Source organism: Artibeus jamaicensis, unplaced genomic scaffold (assembly GCF_021234435.1).
Source record: "Artibeus jamaicensis isolate MK-2021 breed Jamaican fruit bat unplaced genomic scaffold, CSHL_Jam_final contig_233, whole genome shotgun sequence".
Taxonomy (NCBI): domain Eukaryota; kingdom Metazoa; phylum Chordata; class Mammalia; order Chiroptera; family Phyllostomidae; genus Artibeus; species Artibeus jamaicensis.
In genome coordinates this window covers 36,077,029-36,096,040 of record NW_026521486.1, presented here as the reverse complement: position 1 = coordinate 36,096,040, position 19,012 = coordinate 36,077,029, and the positions used below count along the sequence as shown (strand labels likewise).

The 19,012-nt window shown below is 41.3% G+C and overlaps 1 protein-coding gene across 8 annotated transcripts in view; it reads right to left on the bottom strand.

Moving 5' to 3' along the window:
• The window catches only part of PPFIBP1 (PPFIA binding protein 1), a 160,228-nt gene that overhangs the window by 51,165 nt on the left and 90,051 nt on the right, over positions 1-19,012 (bottom strand). For all 8 annotated transcript variants that reach the window (XM_053662215.1, XM_053662214.1, XM_053662217.1 and 5 more), the window contains 2 exons: positions 2,523-2,621; positions 725-930 (listed from right to left, as the gene is read on the bottom strand). In XM_053662215.1, coding sequence (XP_053518190.1) covers positions 725-930; positions 2,523-2,586 — 270 coding nt within the window. In that variant the 5' untranslated portion in view covers positions 2,587-2,621. The remainder of the gene's footprint in view (positions 1-724; positions 931-2,522; positions 2,622-19,012) is intronic.

The following is a 19,012-nucleotide window of genomic DNA, read 5'->3' as shown; positions in this document are numbered from 1 at the left end:
ATGTATATTCCTAAAAGTTCAGTATTCTTTACCTACTTACAAAATAATAATACCTTTCCTATCTTTCCCCTTGAATATGTGTTTGTGATCATCTTTAGATTTTATGTGTTTGACACACAGGAAAACCACAGTATTTGCCATGTGACGGATGTCTAGAAAGAGGCCTCATTGTCCAGTGAATTCAAATGCGTGAAGCCCAAGGACACAACCTCACTCACACACTGGAATTGAAATGACTGCCACGCACCACTAGGTGGCACTTCATAGCAAGTACTGCTGCTACAAACCTCTGTTGCTTTTTGAGAGTCTGCCCACTTAGAACAACCATCAGGTCCTTTTACAGTAAATGGCCCAATCGTACTGAGAGCATCTATTATACTCATGGTTCTTTCTCTTCTGTGACTATCTGTTCAAAGCCACAGTAGGTCATTCGGTCACAATCTAAAAGCTAGTCCACTTTTATAAGAATAATCAGGGGACTTATTAAGTCAAAGGGGAATTTGGATCTCTTAAGGGCGAACTTGTCCTGTATTTCTTTTCTTGTTCCAACTGGCTATTCTATGTTTGAAATTTTACAAATTTTCACAGCATGGGATCTGTAAAATGAAGAAATGCACCCTGTGTGGTGATTGCTGGGAGGAAGGGGTATAAGGAGACTAAAAGGCAATGACAAAAATATATATATAATAAAGGTTCAATTTCAAAAAAATAAAAAGAAGTCTACCATGTGACTCTGAAGCCACCCGATGAGCGTTTCCGCCGTCGAATCTGGGATCTGGCATCTCAGACCTTCCTTCTCGTCAGTCTCCATCACCTCTAACAGTCCCCGCAGGTCTTCCACCAGGTGCAGCGCTCGGAAGCTCCCCATGAACGGGGAGGTGGGGGACTGGCAATCGAAAATCCCATTGGGATATTCCAGGGCCTTAGAACCTGGGATTGAAAAACATCACAGAGAACGTAACAGGGCTTACATTAGATAACGCACCGAGGCTGAGGGTGGCAACCAAGTCCAGTCACAGGCAACCAAGTCCAGTCGACCAAAACGAAAACCGGGGAGAAGATCACTCGATTGTGCAGATCTCTCCAAGGCACAGTTACCAGGCACAAAAATAAACACACATAACTGGTGGGGAATCTCGGTGTCCACCAGCTCACTGGCAGGCCACCATCTGCGTGGTACGGTAAGAGTGCGGTGGGCTTCGGTGTTAGACGTGCCAGCAGGAAGGGACACGAAGGATCAGTCCGGGTGGCTAGGCATTACAAAAACTCAAACTTTAGGGGCCATAAAGTCTGTAATTTTCCTATCGATAAAGTTGCACACTGAGGTGGAAATTGCATAGCACAATTTCAAAGGTAAGAGGGCCAGCTCCTAGGTGACCTGCTGGAGTTTAATCTCTGAAGAAGTTCAATGAATTACCTGTGTACATTTTTTAAAGTAGTATAGCAGTTTCTTTTTTGTTTTAATCTTTATTTTTCTCCGCCAGACAAAATGCTTATTGATTTTTAGAGAGAAGAGAAGGGAGGGTGAGAAACATTGATCAGTTGCCTCTCGTACGCACCCTGACCAGGAACCAAACCTGCTACCTAGGTATGTGCCCTGACTGGGAATTGAACATGTGACCTTTCAGTTTAGAGGATGATGCTCCAACCAACTGAGCCACACTGGCTGGGGCTACATGTGAGCATTTGTGTATGAATGTGGGTGCAAGTGTGTATAAACATTTCCTCCATGAAAATAAAACGGCAATAAATACATATCTACCAACAACTGACTCTAAAAAACAAAACAAATGAACAAGCAGAACAGAAAAAGACACAGACTACGTTTTGAAGGTTGCCAGAATGAAGGGGGCCTAGGAGCTGGGTAAAAAAGGTGAAAGGATTAAGTACAAACTGGTAGTTACTTAGCAGTCATGGGGATGTAAAGTACAACACAGGAAATATAGTCAACAATATTCTAATAACTGTGTACAGTGCCAGGTGGCTACTAGAATTATCAGGGTATCAGTTTGTAAATTGTATAAAAGTCTGACCACTAAGCTATACACCTGAAACTAATATAAAATAATATTAAATGTCAACTGTAATTTTTTAAAAATTTTTTAAAGAAAAACTCTGGCCCTGACCAGGTGGCCTGGTTGGTTAGATCACCGTCCTGTGCACCAGAAGGATGTAGGTTTGATCCCTGGTCAGGGCACATACACATGTTACAGGTTTAACCCCAGGTCAGGAGGCGACAAATTGATGTTTCTCTCACGTGGAGGTTTTTTTCTCTCTGCCCCCTCCCCTTCCCCTCTCTCTAAAAATCAACAGGCATGTCCTTGGGTGAGAATTTAAAATAGATATATTCTGGAAGAAAATGGAAACGAGGGTCAGAGGTAACACCAGGGGCAACCTAAAGGTATTGGAGGAGGCCAACACACGGAAATAAGCAAGTGGAAAGGCAAGGTAACAACTGTGCGAACAAGCCAAGGCAGCAGAATGAGCAGCACAATCCCACCCGCGGAGGACGCAGGTTTTACCTGCTATAATACCATCCATCTGCTCCAGCGCCGCAGCCAGCATGTCACTGGCATCACTCATCATCTTGTTATTTGTCAAGGGCAAATTCCAACCGGGATCTGAAAAAATAATGATGTTATCGCTGCATCCTTTAAATGACACATGCTTCTTGGCAGGTTTGATAACTCAACTTCAGAGTACAACTCCACCTGGCAGGCAAATATGGAGAACTACTGAAGTAGGAGAGCTGAATTAACTGAATCATTTTACAAGCCGTAGCCAATCGTCACTCACTGTACAGCAAGATCGCATGCTGTACCCGGGTCAGTTAATACAATGAGTAAGATTCAGTTCTTGCACTTGGGGTGTTTAAAATCCAGGAGCACGCTTCCCATGCTGCACTGTGCAGAGCGCCAGCCTCTGGGAAGAGCATCAGGGATGGCCCACCCAGTATCTACTCTCTCAACTTAGCCTTTTCTCTGTATAAGGATTACCATAAGACATATCTAAAAGAATGGTTATCACTGTGTGTGTGTGTGTGTGCATATGAGGACTGTCTAGAAAAAGTCCAGCCATTGTTAATATAATGAGAATGGTTTGCATGACATCAGTGTAACCTGGCAGCCAAGGACAGTGGACTGGAATGTGCATGTGTGAACAGTGACGACTTCACTGTAGTAGTCAGTGGGGTTGGTAGGCACGTTGACTGAGCATGTGCACTGTGTGGGTGCAGTATTCAAAATGACTGAGTGAGTATAACGATGAATCTACACCATTTTTTTGCATTAAAATTGAACATTCTTCCAGGGAACCTATTTGGATGACTCAGAAGGTCACAGCTATGGGCAACTGGTGATTGGCAGCTTCATCACGAGAACACACCCACTCATGCACCACATGTTGTACAGAATCTTTTTGGGGAAACATCAGGTCACCCAGGTGACTCAGCCCCGCTACAGCCGAGATTTGACACCATGTGAGTTCTGGCTTTTCCCAGAACTAAAATTACCTTTAAAAGGAAAGAGATTTCAGACCATTCGATGAAATTCAGGAAAATATAAGGGGACAATGGATGGTGACTGGGAGAACTGCCTGAGGTCCCAAGGTGCCTACTCCGAAGGGGACTGAGGTGTCATTGTCCTATGTACAATGTCTCTTATATCTTGTATCTTCCTTAATAAATGTCTCTATTTTTCATATTACATAGCTGGATACCTTCTGGTGTACTAAACACACACAAATCTACTGCTACTTTTTAATGTAACAATAGTTACTATGTATTGAGTGCCTATAGTGTTCCCCACACATTTAGTGAAATTATCCATAACCCTTAATCATGACAACAACCCTATAAAATGGATAAATTCATCTCCATTTTACAAATGACATCAAAGATGTTTGTTGATTTTTTGCGAGGAAACATGGCAAGTAAATATACCAAGATCTGATAGCTTTGTGCTGAACTTATCATAATCTACTCAACTCTTTTACCCATTAAAAAATACACCAAATTTACCCTACCAAGAAATTTGGTCATAGAAGAAAAAAGTCCAACAGTGGTCTTCAATATAATTGATGCATTTCCAGTACTAGACTGTGTACCCAGATAAATCTCCCAAGAGGCCTAAATAAAGCCTCTGCTACTTTGCAGACCCTCAGTGCCATAAATGCCTGGGAAACCCAGGGCGCGCTGTCAGACAGAAACCTTTGCCCTTTGTTTCCAAGCAGCCAGAACTCACTCATCACTTTATTTTTACAAATATGTTTACAGTTCTGATAAACAGCATCTTGGATCAGTTCTTTATATACATTCATCTTAATTATATACCATTTAATCACTGTGAAATATTACTTTGAGTTTACAGTTCTTACAGATTTCATCTAAGAACGTCCCAGAACTTGACTCACTTCCGAAGGTATAAAATACCACTCCTTTGTCATGTGGAGATACTGCCACACAAGAACACCCGAGGCGTGCGTTTACAGTTACCCAGAAATCAGGGGGTTCACAAGCCAGGCTGTGAACCTAGGTACTTCTCAAACAATTTGCTTGCACATTGAGCTAGTCCAGAGAAGTAGGGCATAAAATTAATAATCCCACTCCAGGCTGGAAAACTTAAAATGTGAAAATTGAGAACATGAAGGATTAAGCCGAACAGCACACAGCCCTTTACTTTCCTATAATTAAATAGCTTGCATTCCCTTTCATTTTAAAAGCTGCACTTCAAAGAGCCCCAGATACTGTGAGGGACACAGGTCAGGCCCAGCCGGGAACATGGGAAATGCTAATAAAACAAAGTAACGCTTATACCGAAAAACCTCTCGGAGCCTCACTGCACCAGAGGAACAGGCTCTCCTCTGACTATGTTTGTGTGGAGTGTGAACACTCCCAGGTATGACAGGCTGCTCTCCACACCTTCTCTGTCCTGTTCAGAGCCTTTCACATGTGACAGCTCGGGGATGCGAGGATCCAGGCCACGCGTTCAAAGTAACGAAGAACCGATTTTTCAAAAAATTCCTAATTCAGGGACCATTCTTTTGTTTAACGTCATAAAACTATGATGACAGTGATTCACTGTCATAAAAGCTTATGCATGCTTACTCGTGATCTCTATACTTATCATATAACACCCTGCATGTAACACTAAGGAGACACAGTAAAAACAGTAAACATGTATTTAACATGGAAAAGGTGGTAGGTGCTAAGGGCTAAAAATGGAGCCCAATAAGGGGGTCAAGAGTTTGGAGGGGCTTTCAAATTAAATAGGGTGGTCACGGAGAATGACAGATTCAAAGGTCAAGATCTCTTTAATAAATTAAAAGTAGTTAAATATAGGTGGTTGAGTTCTGTGATATTCCAAATTAGAAATCAATAGAAATGAGAGGGGTGATACCACTAACAGACCTATAACACTTTTAACCAACAAAAATACAAAGAGATGTTTACTATATCAAGGAATTAAGACAGTGTGATACCTTCTTATATCTTGTCAGTCGGCAAAAAAAAAAAAAAAAAAATCTAACACCAGGAAGCATGGGAGAGGATGTAGATTCATAGAATCTCTTCTAGAATGGTGGTGGGAGTGTAAAATGGGCTAAAATTAAACACTCACATTCACTTTCAATCTAATGATATTTACTCCCAGGTATATAACCATGAGCAATACACAAATATTCATGGCAGGACTCTTCACAGGGACAAAAATGTAGAAATACCCCAATGCCCAGCAACATGAGAAGAGATGAACAAACGGATACTCTCGCACAGGGGAACCACAGTCAACTGTCGAAACTAAAGCAACATATGGACAGTATGGACAAATCTATGCAATAGAATCGCAAATTAAAAAGTCTCTGATAAATTCAGCAAGACTTTTATAAAGTTAAAATTAATTAAATATATGTATGGAATACACATAGACTCAATATAAGCACATGCAAATAAGAAAGAGAATGATAAGATGAACTTCAAGATGATGGCCACCTCAAGCCAGGGACATAAGGGAACAGACTGAAGACAAGACACATAGGAACATGTGGTTACTGTCCAGTTTTCGAGTCAGGTCATAGACTCAAAAGTAGTTATTATAGGATTAAAAATGACAAAATGGGGGTTCTACTTCTGATACTGGTGGAACAGACTTTCATGAACAAACTGTCCCACAAATGGCAATACAAAACATGGGGTAAAATATAAAAACAATTTTGAAAGAATTAGAGAGCCACAAAAAAGCAGACAGAAACTGGAGGCAATCTGACTCGTGGGATTCACATTTACACATCTTTTCACCTGTGGGCACTTCTTAGACCACATGGCCCGGTGCAGAATGGCTAGGGGTCATGCAGAAAGTCCTCATCTTATTGGTTCAAAGGATGGAAGCGGGTAACACCCTTACATTACATACAAAGATGTGTAATACTAACGCATGGTGTAGGGTGGTAAGTTAACGATATACCGGGTGCGCCAGAGCAAGGGTTGCTCGCGTGAGGTTGGTAGGGTGCGTGAATGACTCACACGAGATGGACAGCAATCTGAGCATTTCATCTAAAATATCATATGGTGTGCTTGAGTGTGATATCATTGTGTTACAGAATTACATGCTTATAATCTTGTCATAAAAGATTTCATAATAAAAGAGGGACGTTATCTGTGCTAGGCTCTGTGTAATGTAAACCATAAAAAACTATGAAATAACAGAATATAAGTAAAAAGCCAATTAGGCTGATAAAAGAGAATACTAATAAAATCCTCAATCGATTCAACAGAAGGTGATAAAGGCGGAACCCGGGACAGATGGGAGAGAAAGAAATCAAATGGCAAGACAGTAGATTTCCTTTCAACCCTATTTCCATCCAAGGGAAACTTCTTCAGCCAAAGTTAGCGAACCTTAATGTAAACTATGGACTGTGGCTGACGATGAGGCGGCAACGGTGGTGTGTTGGCTGCACCCGGCTGCTCCCACAGTGGTGTGGGCTGCCTGGGACGAGGGGGAGGCCGCCATAAAGAGGAAGGGCCGTGCGGGAACTTGGCACTTGCCATTCAATTTGCTGTGGACCTAAAATTGCTCTAAAAAAATGTGTGTGTGTGTGTGGAGGGGGGGCGGAGTACTGATACATCAACATGGATAAAACCTGAAAATACTCAGTGAAAGAAGCCCATTACAAAATACTCTATTATAAGGGGGGGGGGGGCCCAAAACCCCAGAATTTATTTATAAAAAATTGTGTATTTATTGTTACATGTTTAAACTTCAGTCACCTTCAAAGTACTCTCCACTTGATGCAATACGCCCAGCAAGGTTTTACCACTGCTCTGACCAGTTTTTAAACTTGTCGATTTTGATGCCTTTCAGTGCTTCCGCTGTTTTTTGCTTTACCTCTTCTATAGCAGCAAAACATTTCCCTTTAAGGACTTTTTTCATCCAGGGAAACAAAGAAAAAAAGTCACTCAGGGCAAGATCAGGTGAATAGGTAGGGTGGGGCATGGGGGTCATGGTGTTTTTTGGTCAAAAACTGCTGAACACTCAGCACAGTGTGGGCAGGTGTGCTCGTAAATCACCCGTCATGAAATGAGTAAATGCACTAAAAGAGTCTTCAAAAAAAATTCACTTAGGCCAGACACAGCCTCTGACAACACCACCAGCTGCTAGACATGGGCTCTCCCTACGAGAGGAAGCCTCTACCACAGGGCCCGCCTTCCAGAAGGTACTTCTGGCCTTTCTGGGGCCCCCCTCCCATGTGATTCCATTTCTACGAAATACCCAGAACAGGGGAATCTGCACAGACAGAAAACGAATCACTGGTTCCCCAGAGCTGGTGCTGGGTGAGTGCTGGGGAAATCAGCGGGTGACAGCTGAAGTACACAGGATTTCTCTTTAGAACGGTGACACATTCTAAAACTGACGGTGCTGTTGGATGCTCACATCTGTGAATATGCTAAAAATTGCTGAATTGGACACTTTATTATTTTTTAAAGATTTTACTCATTTATTTTTTTAAAGAGAGGGGAAGGGAAGGAGAAAGAGAGGGAGAGAAACATCAATGTGTGGTTGCTTCTCACACGCCCCTCACTGGGGACCTGGCCCACAAGCCAGGCATGTGCCCTGACTGGGAATCGAACTGGCAACCCTTTGGTTCACAGGCCTGTGCTCAGTCCACTGACCTACACCAGCCAGGGCTGAACTGTACACTTTAACTGGGTGAACTGTATGGTATATGAAATACATATCAATAAACCTGTTATTAAAAATCACATAAATAATTACTTTAAATGTAAATGGAGTAATAAACACTATTAAAAATCAGACTGGTTAAGAAAGATTTAACTATATGCTGTTAATACAGAAATACACAGTGAAAGAATAAAAGTGAGATACTATGCATATAGTAAGCCTAGGAAAGCAGAATTGGCTATATTAACATAAGAAAAATGGCTCCTCATCAAGAAGTATTACTGGAAACAGAGATATTTTATATTGATAAGTCAATTCACCAGGAAGTCATAACAAATACAACTTTTTTTTGCAACTAATAGAGAGCTTCCAAATATTTGAGACCAAAAAAAAAAAAAATGCTGCACGCAATTAAGGGAGAACTATGCAAATTAAGTCAACTTATATTTAATATAATTGTCGATGTGATTAGACTTAAGTCTATTCTCCTGCTATTTTCCTTTTTTTCATCTCCCCTGTCATTTGTTCCTCCTTTTCAACCTTTTGCAATGGCAGACAAGGTAGGAAAAAAGTCCAATATAGAAGGTTTGAACAGCACCATCAACCATCTTGACCTGATTCAATTCATAGCACAAAACACCTGAATACAGACTGTACATTACTTTCAAGTCTACACGTTATATTCACTGTGGCAGGACATGTGTGCAAGGTCACAAAATAAGTATCAATAAATTCCAAAAGGGCTTTATAGGACCAACGCAGAAGAGTGAGAACACAGACCTGAAGTGGTGAAGTACTAATACTAAGAATAGAATTTCCATATATATTAAAATTGTGACTTGCCAATGGCTGGAGATATTTTAGAGGCTGCCTAATTGAGCAAGCATCTGTGTTGATAAAGCTATGCCAATTGTCATGGCTGGGTCAAAGTATTTTCAAAAATAGAAAGGCTAAAATAAAAAGGCTTCAGAACACCCCATGCTCTCAAACAGTTTTCTGTATCCCCAAAAACATTTCTGAGAGAGGATTCTCCTGGGCGTTCTCCCATACTTAATGCAATGGAATGTTACTCCAGTACAATGAACTCTTGGTCCACAACAAAACGAATGGAACTGCTGATACATGCAACGTCATGTTGAGCAAAAATAGACAGACACAAATGACTATGTATTGTATGATTCCTTTTACATGACACTCAAGAACAGGCAATCTCTGGTGACGGAGTAGAATTATAGTTGTAAAAAGTGGCAAATGACTAAAGGAGATACTGGGGAACTTCTGGTGCAGCATGTCTACTGAAGTGTTGGTTACATGAGTTTATAAACTTGTCAAAGCTCACACACTATATATACATTTGAGAGGTGTGTGTTTCACTGGAGTAAATTTCATCTCAAATTTTAAAAGTAGGAATGCAGATGATTGTTAGAAATTAAAAATTGCATTTTAAAAATTGAACTAAGTAAGTGCATGAATTAGTTTAAGGAGGGAGTGCATGGACTTCTAATGATAACACATCACAAAACAAAGATAATAAATAATCCAACTGCAGATCTGAGGCCCAAAATAAAAGACCCAGAACATGCAGGTGGCTATGTTGTAATTCTTTGCTTACTCAGAAACCTGCTGATTACAATTCAATCTTCTGGGTGGATTAACCATTTAGCAAATTAAAACTTCAACATACAATGATAATAGCAAATTGCTTTCTGGATTCTGTATAACTAATATATACTTCTTTGAATGACCTGCTGAAGGAAGAGGAACCAGGAAATACAATTACCACAACAAAGGAACTGGGTTTGGATTTAAGGTCATAGTTCAAACCACAGACACCCCTTTACTTGCCCTGTGATGTAAACTGTTTGCAGGAGTCCTAGATCTAGTGATTTCCTATTCCAATGGCTTAATAAAAACAAGTTTGGGAAAGTGTTAGAAAAGCAGTCTCCTGGGAATAATATTTATATATCAGAGTACAGAACAAAAAATCCTCAACAGAAGCAGGTTCTGGGTATATTTCAAGCTTGGTCAGGACCCATTTAGAGCAGATTTGAACAGGGTAAAATATAAGGGAAAGTTCCAGCAATGGGTGTGGTGGCTATAGATTTGGCCAAAAACCACACTTTTTTGCAAAGTTGCTGACTGATGTTTTAGGTCAGGCCAGCTGCCCAGTCTCTCTGTGAAGAAAGAAAGAAAGGCTCTAGGAAAATTATGAAGTTTGGTGAGAATGACATTTGTCCTAGCTTCCTCGGCTTTCCTTAGGTAAAATATTTAGGTCTGAAAGACAACTTCTAATGTTGTGCCAGAGACATACAGTTCACTGAGATGAAGAGGCAAAAGAAGAAATCTCTCATGGAAAGAGCAAATGTTTATGTACATTCCACTAGGCGGGTGAAGTGCCATAGTATTATGTGGTCATTATAAAAACAATATATTGTATTTCCATGTAAATTACCTACAGATTTCTCACCAATTTTCCCGCAAAGATGCTCACTTGGGGTGTTAATCAATTACACAATGATTTCCTATGCATGCAGCAATACAATCTCAGGAAAGGCAAAATATCTTAAAAATGGAGACCTACGGGGAGCAGGGAGGACTACCCGTGGTCACTGAGCTGTGGTTCCTGGACCAGCAGCAGCACCTGGGAGTTGGTCCGACTGCAAGTCCTTGGGCCCCGCCAACCTGGGCTTTTGCAAGCTCTCCCCGGCATTCTCGTGCACACCCCATCACAGCACTGAGGAGGCCGAGACGCTACCAAGGTAAACAAGGGCAGAGCTCCTCTCCCCCGTCCCCACTTCGCCCTTTTGATCCAAAAATAACAGCTCTGAAGAAGCAATTATGTTTTAGCCTGAAAAACCTCTCCCTTTAACTCCAACTGCTAAGTCTTCACACGTCTGGAACGTGTTAAGACTCTAAAGCAGCCCTCCTTGGTCTCTGGTCTCTGCGGTGCCTCTGTCCTCACACACCTGTCCTCCCACCATGTGCGTCCAGACCCTGTTCACCTTCCATCTGCTCTGCCACCCGAGAAAACTAATCCAGAATCACGGAAAAGAAAAACAGGGTAAGCTGTGGGGATCGAGGGGCAGGGCAAGTACGGAAAACAGAAAAGGTTGGGGATATCAGCAGAAGGGTGACATCTACTATTATAACACGTTTAAAAATGTCAAACTTTTAAATAAGTAAAATGTTGATAATATGACTGGAAATCTGAACACTATATTTGATGAGATTAAGGAATTACTTTAATTTTAAGTTATAATAAACCCATTTTTGTAAGATCTCTTATAATGTAGAGATGATTAGAAGAATATTCATGAACAAAATAATACGATATCTGGAATTTGCTTTAAAATAACAAAGGAGAAAGGAACAGGGAAAAGATAGAGATAAAACATCACTTGATAATTGGTGAAGACGAGTGATAAGTAGATGGAGTAACAGTAGATTATTCCACCTACAATTTCATTTATTTGAGATTTTCCATAATAAAATATTTTATTTTTTAATTCATATCTTTAACAACAGGATTTTCAAACTCCTGGGCCATGATATATATTGTCTTAAATATCTTATTTTTTCTGTCAATAACTTCAAGCATACCAAGGGCTCACCAAATATTTACAAACCAAATAAGAAAATACTTATTCTAACCACCTGCACAAACACAAACACACTGAGAAAATGGGACAGCCTCTCACAGGGGAGTGTACAGCACAGCATAAAACAGGGAATCTAAACGACTGCGGATTAGTAAACATCACTTCTCTTGCTCACTAAGATAAAGAGCACCAAAAAATGATGGGGCCAAGCTGGGAAGTGTTTAAATAAATGAAGCAGCGAGGGGAAGCAGAACAAGATAAATGACATCAACTTTTCATCTCTCTGCTATTTGCATTTAGGAATGATAACCAGAAAGGAGTTGATAAAAAGGTGTATACAATAAGCCAAGATCCTTTACTTCTGAAATAAAAGGCTGTGGTTGCTATTTGAAAAACTGGTATGTATGAGCGATCAGTAAATTTGAAGATCTTGTGATAAACCAAGAGTGTCCGATTTCTCCCTATCTACTACTATTGCTACTTTGCAGGAAGAAGATTTGAATTTGCCCAAGGTAACTCAGGAAGGAAGATGTGAGTCCGAAACCCACGTGGTCCCCCGAGTGCTTCTCACTGACGTGGCAGGGAGGTGCCACACAGCTCATTTGCCCTGACCAGGCTCATCAACCTCCACAAGGGCCTTACTTGGACAGTATTTGTCTCCCTGACCGAGCTGTGACCTCCTTGAATGCAGAGACTGTTCCTGATCTGTGCACCCCCAAACCTCAGTGGTGGGCCTAAAGGCCTGCACTGTGGTGCTGTGCCCCAGGGGCTCCTCAAACACCTCGTAATCTAACTACCCTGGCCCCTGTATTCCCTGTTTTGGCTTCAGCATGTGAACTTCCCCTCAACTGCAGAAGCTAGAAACCTACCACCCCACCTTAACTTTTAAGATAAATTTGATCATTGCCATCACCCTTTCTATCTGCATCTTACAAGATGAATTTTCACACTCTCCGAGATGTAAGCGAACCCAATTCACTGGGCTACTTTAGAATGACGTTATTCCTAAGAGTTTGCAAACTTGGTTCCCGATAGGACGGAGGAGCACCAGGGGGTCATCAGCACGTTGTAACTTCTAATTTTTTAACTCACTCTAACCCTAAGCCCCACCCATCTCTTCTTCGTAGCTCTTAAAAAGTCTGTAGACTCACATGGCTCCTAGTACCCTCCCCAAGCCTACCAACCTGGCCTTAGCTGGCTAAGAAAGAGGTGAGCAGACCCTACAGAGCTATCTAGCTACAGCTCTGAAAAGGAGAGAAAGGACAGCAAGTTCCCCATATATAAGCACCCTCCAAAGGAGCGTTTTATAAATAGTGGGTCATGACCCCTAAGGTTAGAAGGAAGTGAAATAAATTTAGTAGATGGCAATCAACATTTATTTACTAAAAGAGAGAATATCAGAGTGTCTAACAAAAATAAGAGTTAAGTACCATTTTGTGAAACTTTTGATTCAGTTACATACGCACATCTGCATGCAGTAAACATCGAAGGCCTGCTGCGTGCCAGGTATTGACAGAGCAGTGGAAAGGACAAGCAAAACCAGGAAACAACGGCTGCCCTTAGGACGCTGACACTCCGGGGGTTTCAGAGTGTGTGTGTTTATGTCGGCATGGACACGTATGCGCTGCATCATCACATACAGCAAAGTCCATCTGACACCGGGTCCCACACATTTGAGAAAGGCTGCTCCAAAGTCATGCCATTGAAACTGTGATCTGTGAACTGGTGTCAGCCCACCAACTGCTACTGGTCTGCTGTGAGTACAGAAACGGAGAATAAGTATTGAGAAAATTTTATAGCAATCTGACCTTCCTGGGAGATCCCATTATGTGAAAATTTCCTATCCCAAGCAATTTTTTTTTAAGTTGAGTTTTACAGAAAGAAGTTGGTCTATGATGAACTGAAAAAGCAAAACTGGTCCTTCACCAGCGGTGGCTGCAGAAGCATGCATGGCCCTGGAGGACACGCTGCGTGTGCGCCGTGGCGGTCAGTGAGTGCACAAGCACTTCCACTGGCAACCGCGGCCACGGACCCCGGGCGGAGACCGGGCGGAGAGAGAGAAGGGGCAACACGGGGACTGAGAGAACCCCAGGACCAGAGAACACGTTTCAGATCTGCTCTCTCACCACACATGCCAAACAATACAAAAATAATTAAATATCAGGTACAAGACTGTTAGCACTGGCTCTGATGATATATGGTTAAATTCAGAAGTGAAACAAAAAACATTTTTGGTTGTATAAAATTAACAAGTAGAGTCATATACTCAAACTACTTGTATGTCTTAATGATACAATGCATCACAGCAGCAAAATAGTATAATTTCTGATCCATTTTGTTTCCATTACAGCCATGATGGCTCCGTATTTTGTGCTAAATTTTCAGCTTGTCTTGCATACAACATGGCCCAAAACATACAATGTTTAAAAATGGAAGAACCTTGCCGGCACTCCAAATGGGCTGAGAAGTGTGATAAAAAACTGTGGACTAGGGAAGAGTTTGGTGGAGAAATAAAGACTTTTAATAAGTTTTAAAACTACACTGTTTGTCTAGTGGGTAATTGTCTAGTGGGTAATTTCTATTGGTTTCTCTTTTAACTAAATGTTAGTGACACTCTTGGCTGTATCTAGAAGTAGAATGTCAACATATTTTTCTTTTACAGCACACATGTTTCTGGCTATAATTGGCAGTACAGGTCTGTTTACAGCTGTTGGGAGAAAAAAAATCAAACCACAGCCCTGAAATTCTCTAGTTGAAAGTACAAAATATATCCTTAGTATTGCTATTTACTATTAAAATATTAAAAGATGTAGAGATAGTCTACACAATAGAATGAGTACTGACCCAAGTAATAATGGGTAATATAATGCTTTTCGAGTCATTTATACTTCAGTTTTAAATGACTGGGCACGTGCTTAAGGGAGGAGCAGTGAGAGCCAGGAAAGCAAGGCCAAAAATTATTTCCCAACCCAGGCGGAGGCAAACAGCAGCTCACAAGCCACATCTGGCTCACTGCCTGTTTTTGTGAATAGAGTTTCACTAGAAGAGAGGCGCATACTCTCTCGCTGTGCGTCCTCAGTGGCTGCTTTCCCCCCACAACAGCAGATGTGAGTAGTTACAACCCTCAAAGCCCAAAGTGCTTCCTATCTGGCCCTTTGCAGAAAACGTTTACTGACCCCCTGCCCCAACCTTCCCTTAGCCTCCCGAAGTACACAGGCCCCTCTCCTATTTGCTCCTCCGCCTCTTGGTGAAACGAGATTTCTTGAGTATCTATTATACACCAGACTCTATTCTAAGTGATGAAGATATAACAGTGAAGAAGAGAGAAAAGAAAGAAAATGGAAAAGAAGAAGATAAGTTTTTGCTGTAATGTCAAGAGACCACAAATAAATACGTAAATGTAAATACAGGAGATGAGATGGTGATCAATAACAGGGCGAGGAAGGAGGATAAAGATGATGTCAGCTCACTATGTACCAGGGCTAGTGCTTTTCATGTATTAGTTCATGTAGTCCTCGCAATAACCCTGTTGACACAGTGTTCACTCCTACGTTATAGGTGATAAAACCGAGGCATGGAAAGGGCACCCAAATCATACCGCTGGAAAGTAGGTTTGAGCCAGACAGTCGGACTCCGGAGCCCGTGCTCTTAATCATACATTGTGCTGGCTCTTTGCGCAGACAGGAAATGGCAGGGAGTTACCACTTTAATAAGATAACCAGGGAGGGCCCCTCAGGTAAGTGACATGGAGCAAAGCCCTGGAAGAGGTGAGGGAAAAGTCACGTGAATATACAGGAAGAGCTTCCAGGTAGAAACAATAGCCAGTACGGAGGCCTGGGGGGGGAGGTAGAGCTTCATACATTTATTTGGGAGAAGGGGAGAATTCACATGGAGTGAAATGCACAGGCCTTAACTGTACAGTTTGATGAGTTCTGATGAGTGCACACACCTATATAGCACATTACCAACATTCTTATCACCTTGTGTATATTCTGATGGAAAAACTAACAGAATCTGATACATTGTTTGAGAAAAAGCAATGACTCGAGAGCTGTCGGCCTACTCCATAGAAAAATGGAGTGGCCACTTACTAAGGCAACTGTCTGCTCATTCCCAGTGTAAAGCATTTACAAGTACTTCCCATGCACCAAAGCAAGGACGCAAGAAGAACTATAAATGTATCATTCATGGAGAGTCATCACCTGCCATCCTTTACAGCAAAGCATAATGAAACACCTGGGTCATGCAGGTGAAAGCTGTGTGTCCCAGCAGAACAGCCAGGCAAAGACCATGACCCTGGGCTTCAAGCACTCCCAGTGCACCCTTCATTAAAAACAAAAACAAACAAAAAACTAAAAAACTCTACTACCAGAATATTTGATGTATGAATTCATTGAATCTTGCCAGCATACCAAGGTACCATGTGGAACCATTGCTTATAGATACTATACGTGGCTAGGGACAAGGTGTGCCTCTGGAAGGTGAGCTCACTGAACTTGGGTCCATGAAGTGTTGTCTCTATCCGACAGGGCTTTTAAAGAATGAAGGTCCCCCTTTTAACAATTTCTATTATTATTTAATAATTTCTATGCCAAGCTTAGTTCAGGACATGCATGGTTGCTCAGCAAGGGTCTTATGAGTAAATGAATAAGCACCAATAAAATTATTCATTAGTTGCCACCAAACATGCAATACAGCACTGCCTATGAAACAATGGTACATTAATGGGCTCTTTTAGGTCTTAGATCATTGACCTCGATTTCGTTTTCACTTTACTGAAAGTCCTGATATCCTACAGCATTTAGAAGGGGAATGAGGGAGGCAGACAAAGAGCAGAGTGTAAACACACGGAGTTGTTTGGACATCATCTGAAACCTTGTTGCTACTATAGCTCTACGTTGGACACAAGGGCAGGGTTACCAAATGACAGACATAACCAGGGTTTCCCAGATTTTATATCTGGTAGGACCAGTGCTTCAGAATAACACAGATAAATTTATTCATTAATATACTCGATATCTATCATTCACCCGTCACGTGCCAGAAATTGGTCCAGGCAGTTTCCATCCCAGTGAGCGCCCCCTAATTTCTGCATTTGTTTTCCCATAAAGTCCATCTCGTGTACCTGACTAAGCGAGTCTACCTGCCAGGGACCCACCTTTTTCCAAGCCAAGTACAGCATCTGTCTCATTGTCAAGGGGCAACCTCAAAGCTGGATATTCTAAGGGATTGAGGTACATACTCCACTTAACAAGGTCCTTGCTTGAGCTTAAATACAGGCCAGGGAACAACATGCTTGCTTTTTACATTTTTGCTGTTTACACCCTATGGGTATATATTGAATGTCTGTGAATTATCTTAATCTCAGGATGCCTCAAGTCCTGCCTTCTGTTAAGAAGTAACACAGTATTTAAAATGTATTTTTCCTTATGAAACTCCTTGCTATGTCTTGATTTATCTGTACCACACACTGCTACAGAAAGCGGGGTTGGCTCCCCTCCAAGTGCCTGACATTTAATCTCAACTGGGCACTTAATGTTACTCAACAATCCTTTTATTCATCCTTACCTCCCTCCCTATCACATTCCTCATAATGGTCTTCTCTAAAAACTCCCATAAAACCCTCCCAGAATCTCTTCCTATCCCTGGGAACTCTTCATCTAGGAAGGTTAGTTCATAGCCAAATATACAGAGAAGCCTGAAGAACTGCCCCCTATCCACATTTCTACGCATGCTCACTTGCCTATTCCTAGCTCACAGCCTTCTGTGAAGGGAAGATGCTCCACCCTTATTCTTGATCTCATACCAACCTTTTAAACTTTCATGCCTCGGTTTCCTTCTGTTCAATCAATAAAATGTTGAAAATCTTCTGCACCTAAAATTCCCACTCAAAACCCCCCCCCAAAAAACTCCTAAATCCTTCTCTCCATCTTTCCTAAGTTACAGCTCTAGCTTGGACTCTTCACAACTCCACCCTTGAAATGAGTGGTCTCCGTGTACTGTTTCACCTGACCCCTACTGCAACCTGGAATGTCCCATCACCACAAATGTCATCAAAGGTCATCAACACTTGAAGAGGTCACATGGCTGCAAGGTGGCAGAGAAGGGGTTCAAACACAACATAACTATAATAATACCCTAACTGTTCATCGATGGATTTTTCAGTATGGACTTATGGAATTGAATTCATGATACTTTAGAAAATATTATTTAAAAATTGATTGAAACAATTCCTCTAGGCAACAAAAACAAACAAGTAGAACTACATAAAAAGAAAGAAGCTTTTGCAAAGCAAAGGAAATCGTGAACAAAATGAAAAGGCAGCCAATGGAATGAAAGAAAACATATGCAAATCATATATGTGATAAAGGGTTAGTATCCAAAATACATAAAGAACTCATACAACAGAACATAAACAATCTGATTTTAAAGTGGGCAGAGGATCTGAACAGGCATTTTTCCAAGAAGACACACAGATGGCCAGCACCTCCATGAAAACATGCTCCACATCTCTAATCATCAGGGAAAGCAAATCAAAACCACAGAGAGCTATCATCTCGCACCTATAAAAGTGACACCAAAAAGACCAGAGGTAATGTGTTGGTGAAGATGCAGAGAAAAGGAGCCCTTGTGCACTGGTGGTGGGGATATAAATGATGCAGCCACTATGGAAAACAGAATGGATGTTTCTCAAAAAATGAAGAACAGAACTACCATTTGATCCAGCAATTCTATTTCTGGATATTTATCTGACAAAAACAAACAAACAAACAAACAAAAACAAACACTAACTCAGAAAGATATATGCACCCCTATGTCCACTGCAGCACTATTTACAATAGCTAATAAATGAAAGCAATCTGCAATGGATTATTATTCAGCCATAAAAAGAATGAAGTTTTGCCATTTGTAACAACATTGTTGGACTCTGAGGGCACTATGCTAAGTGAAATAAGATAAAGACAAATCTCACATTTGTCTCACTTCTATGTGGAATCCAAAGAAAAAGAAGAAAGAAAAAACAAAGTTCACAGATACAGAGAACAGACTGGTGGCTGCCAGAGGCGGTAGGCGTGGGGGGGGGGGGGGGGCAGGGGATGATGATGGGGAAACTGGTCAAAAGGCACATACAAATTTGCAGGTATAAAATGAATAAGTCTGGGAGTGGAATGCAGATCATGGTGACTGCAATTAAGGATACCATATTGGGGATTTGAAAGTTGTTAACAGAGTAAAACT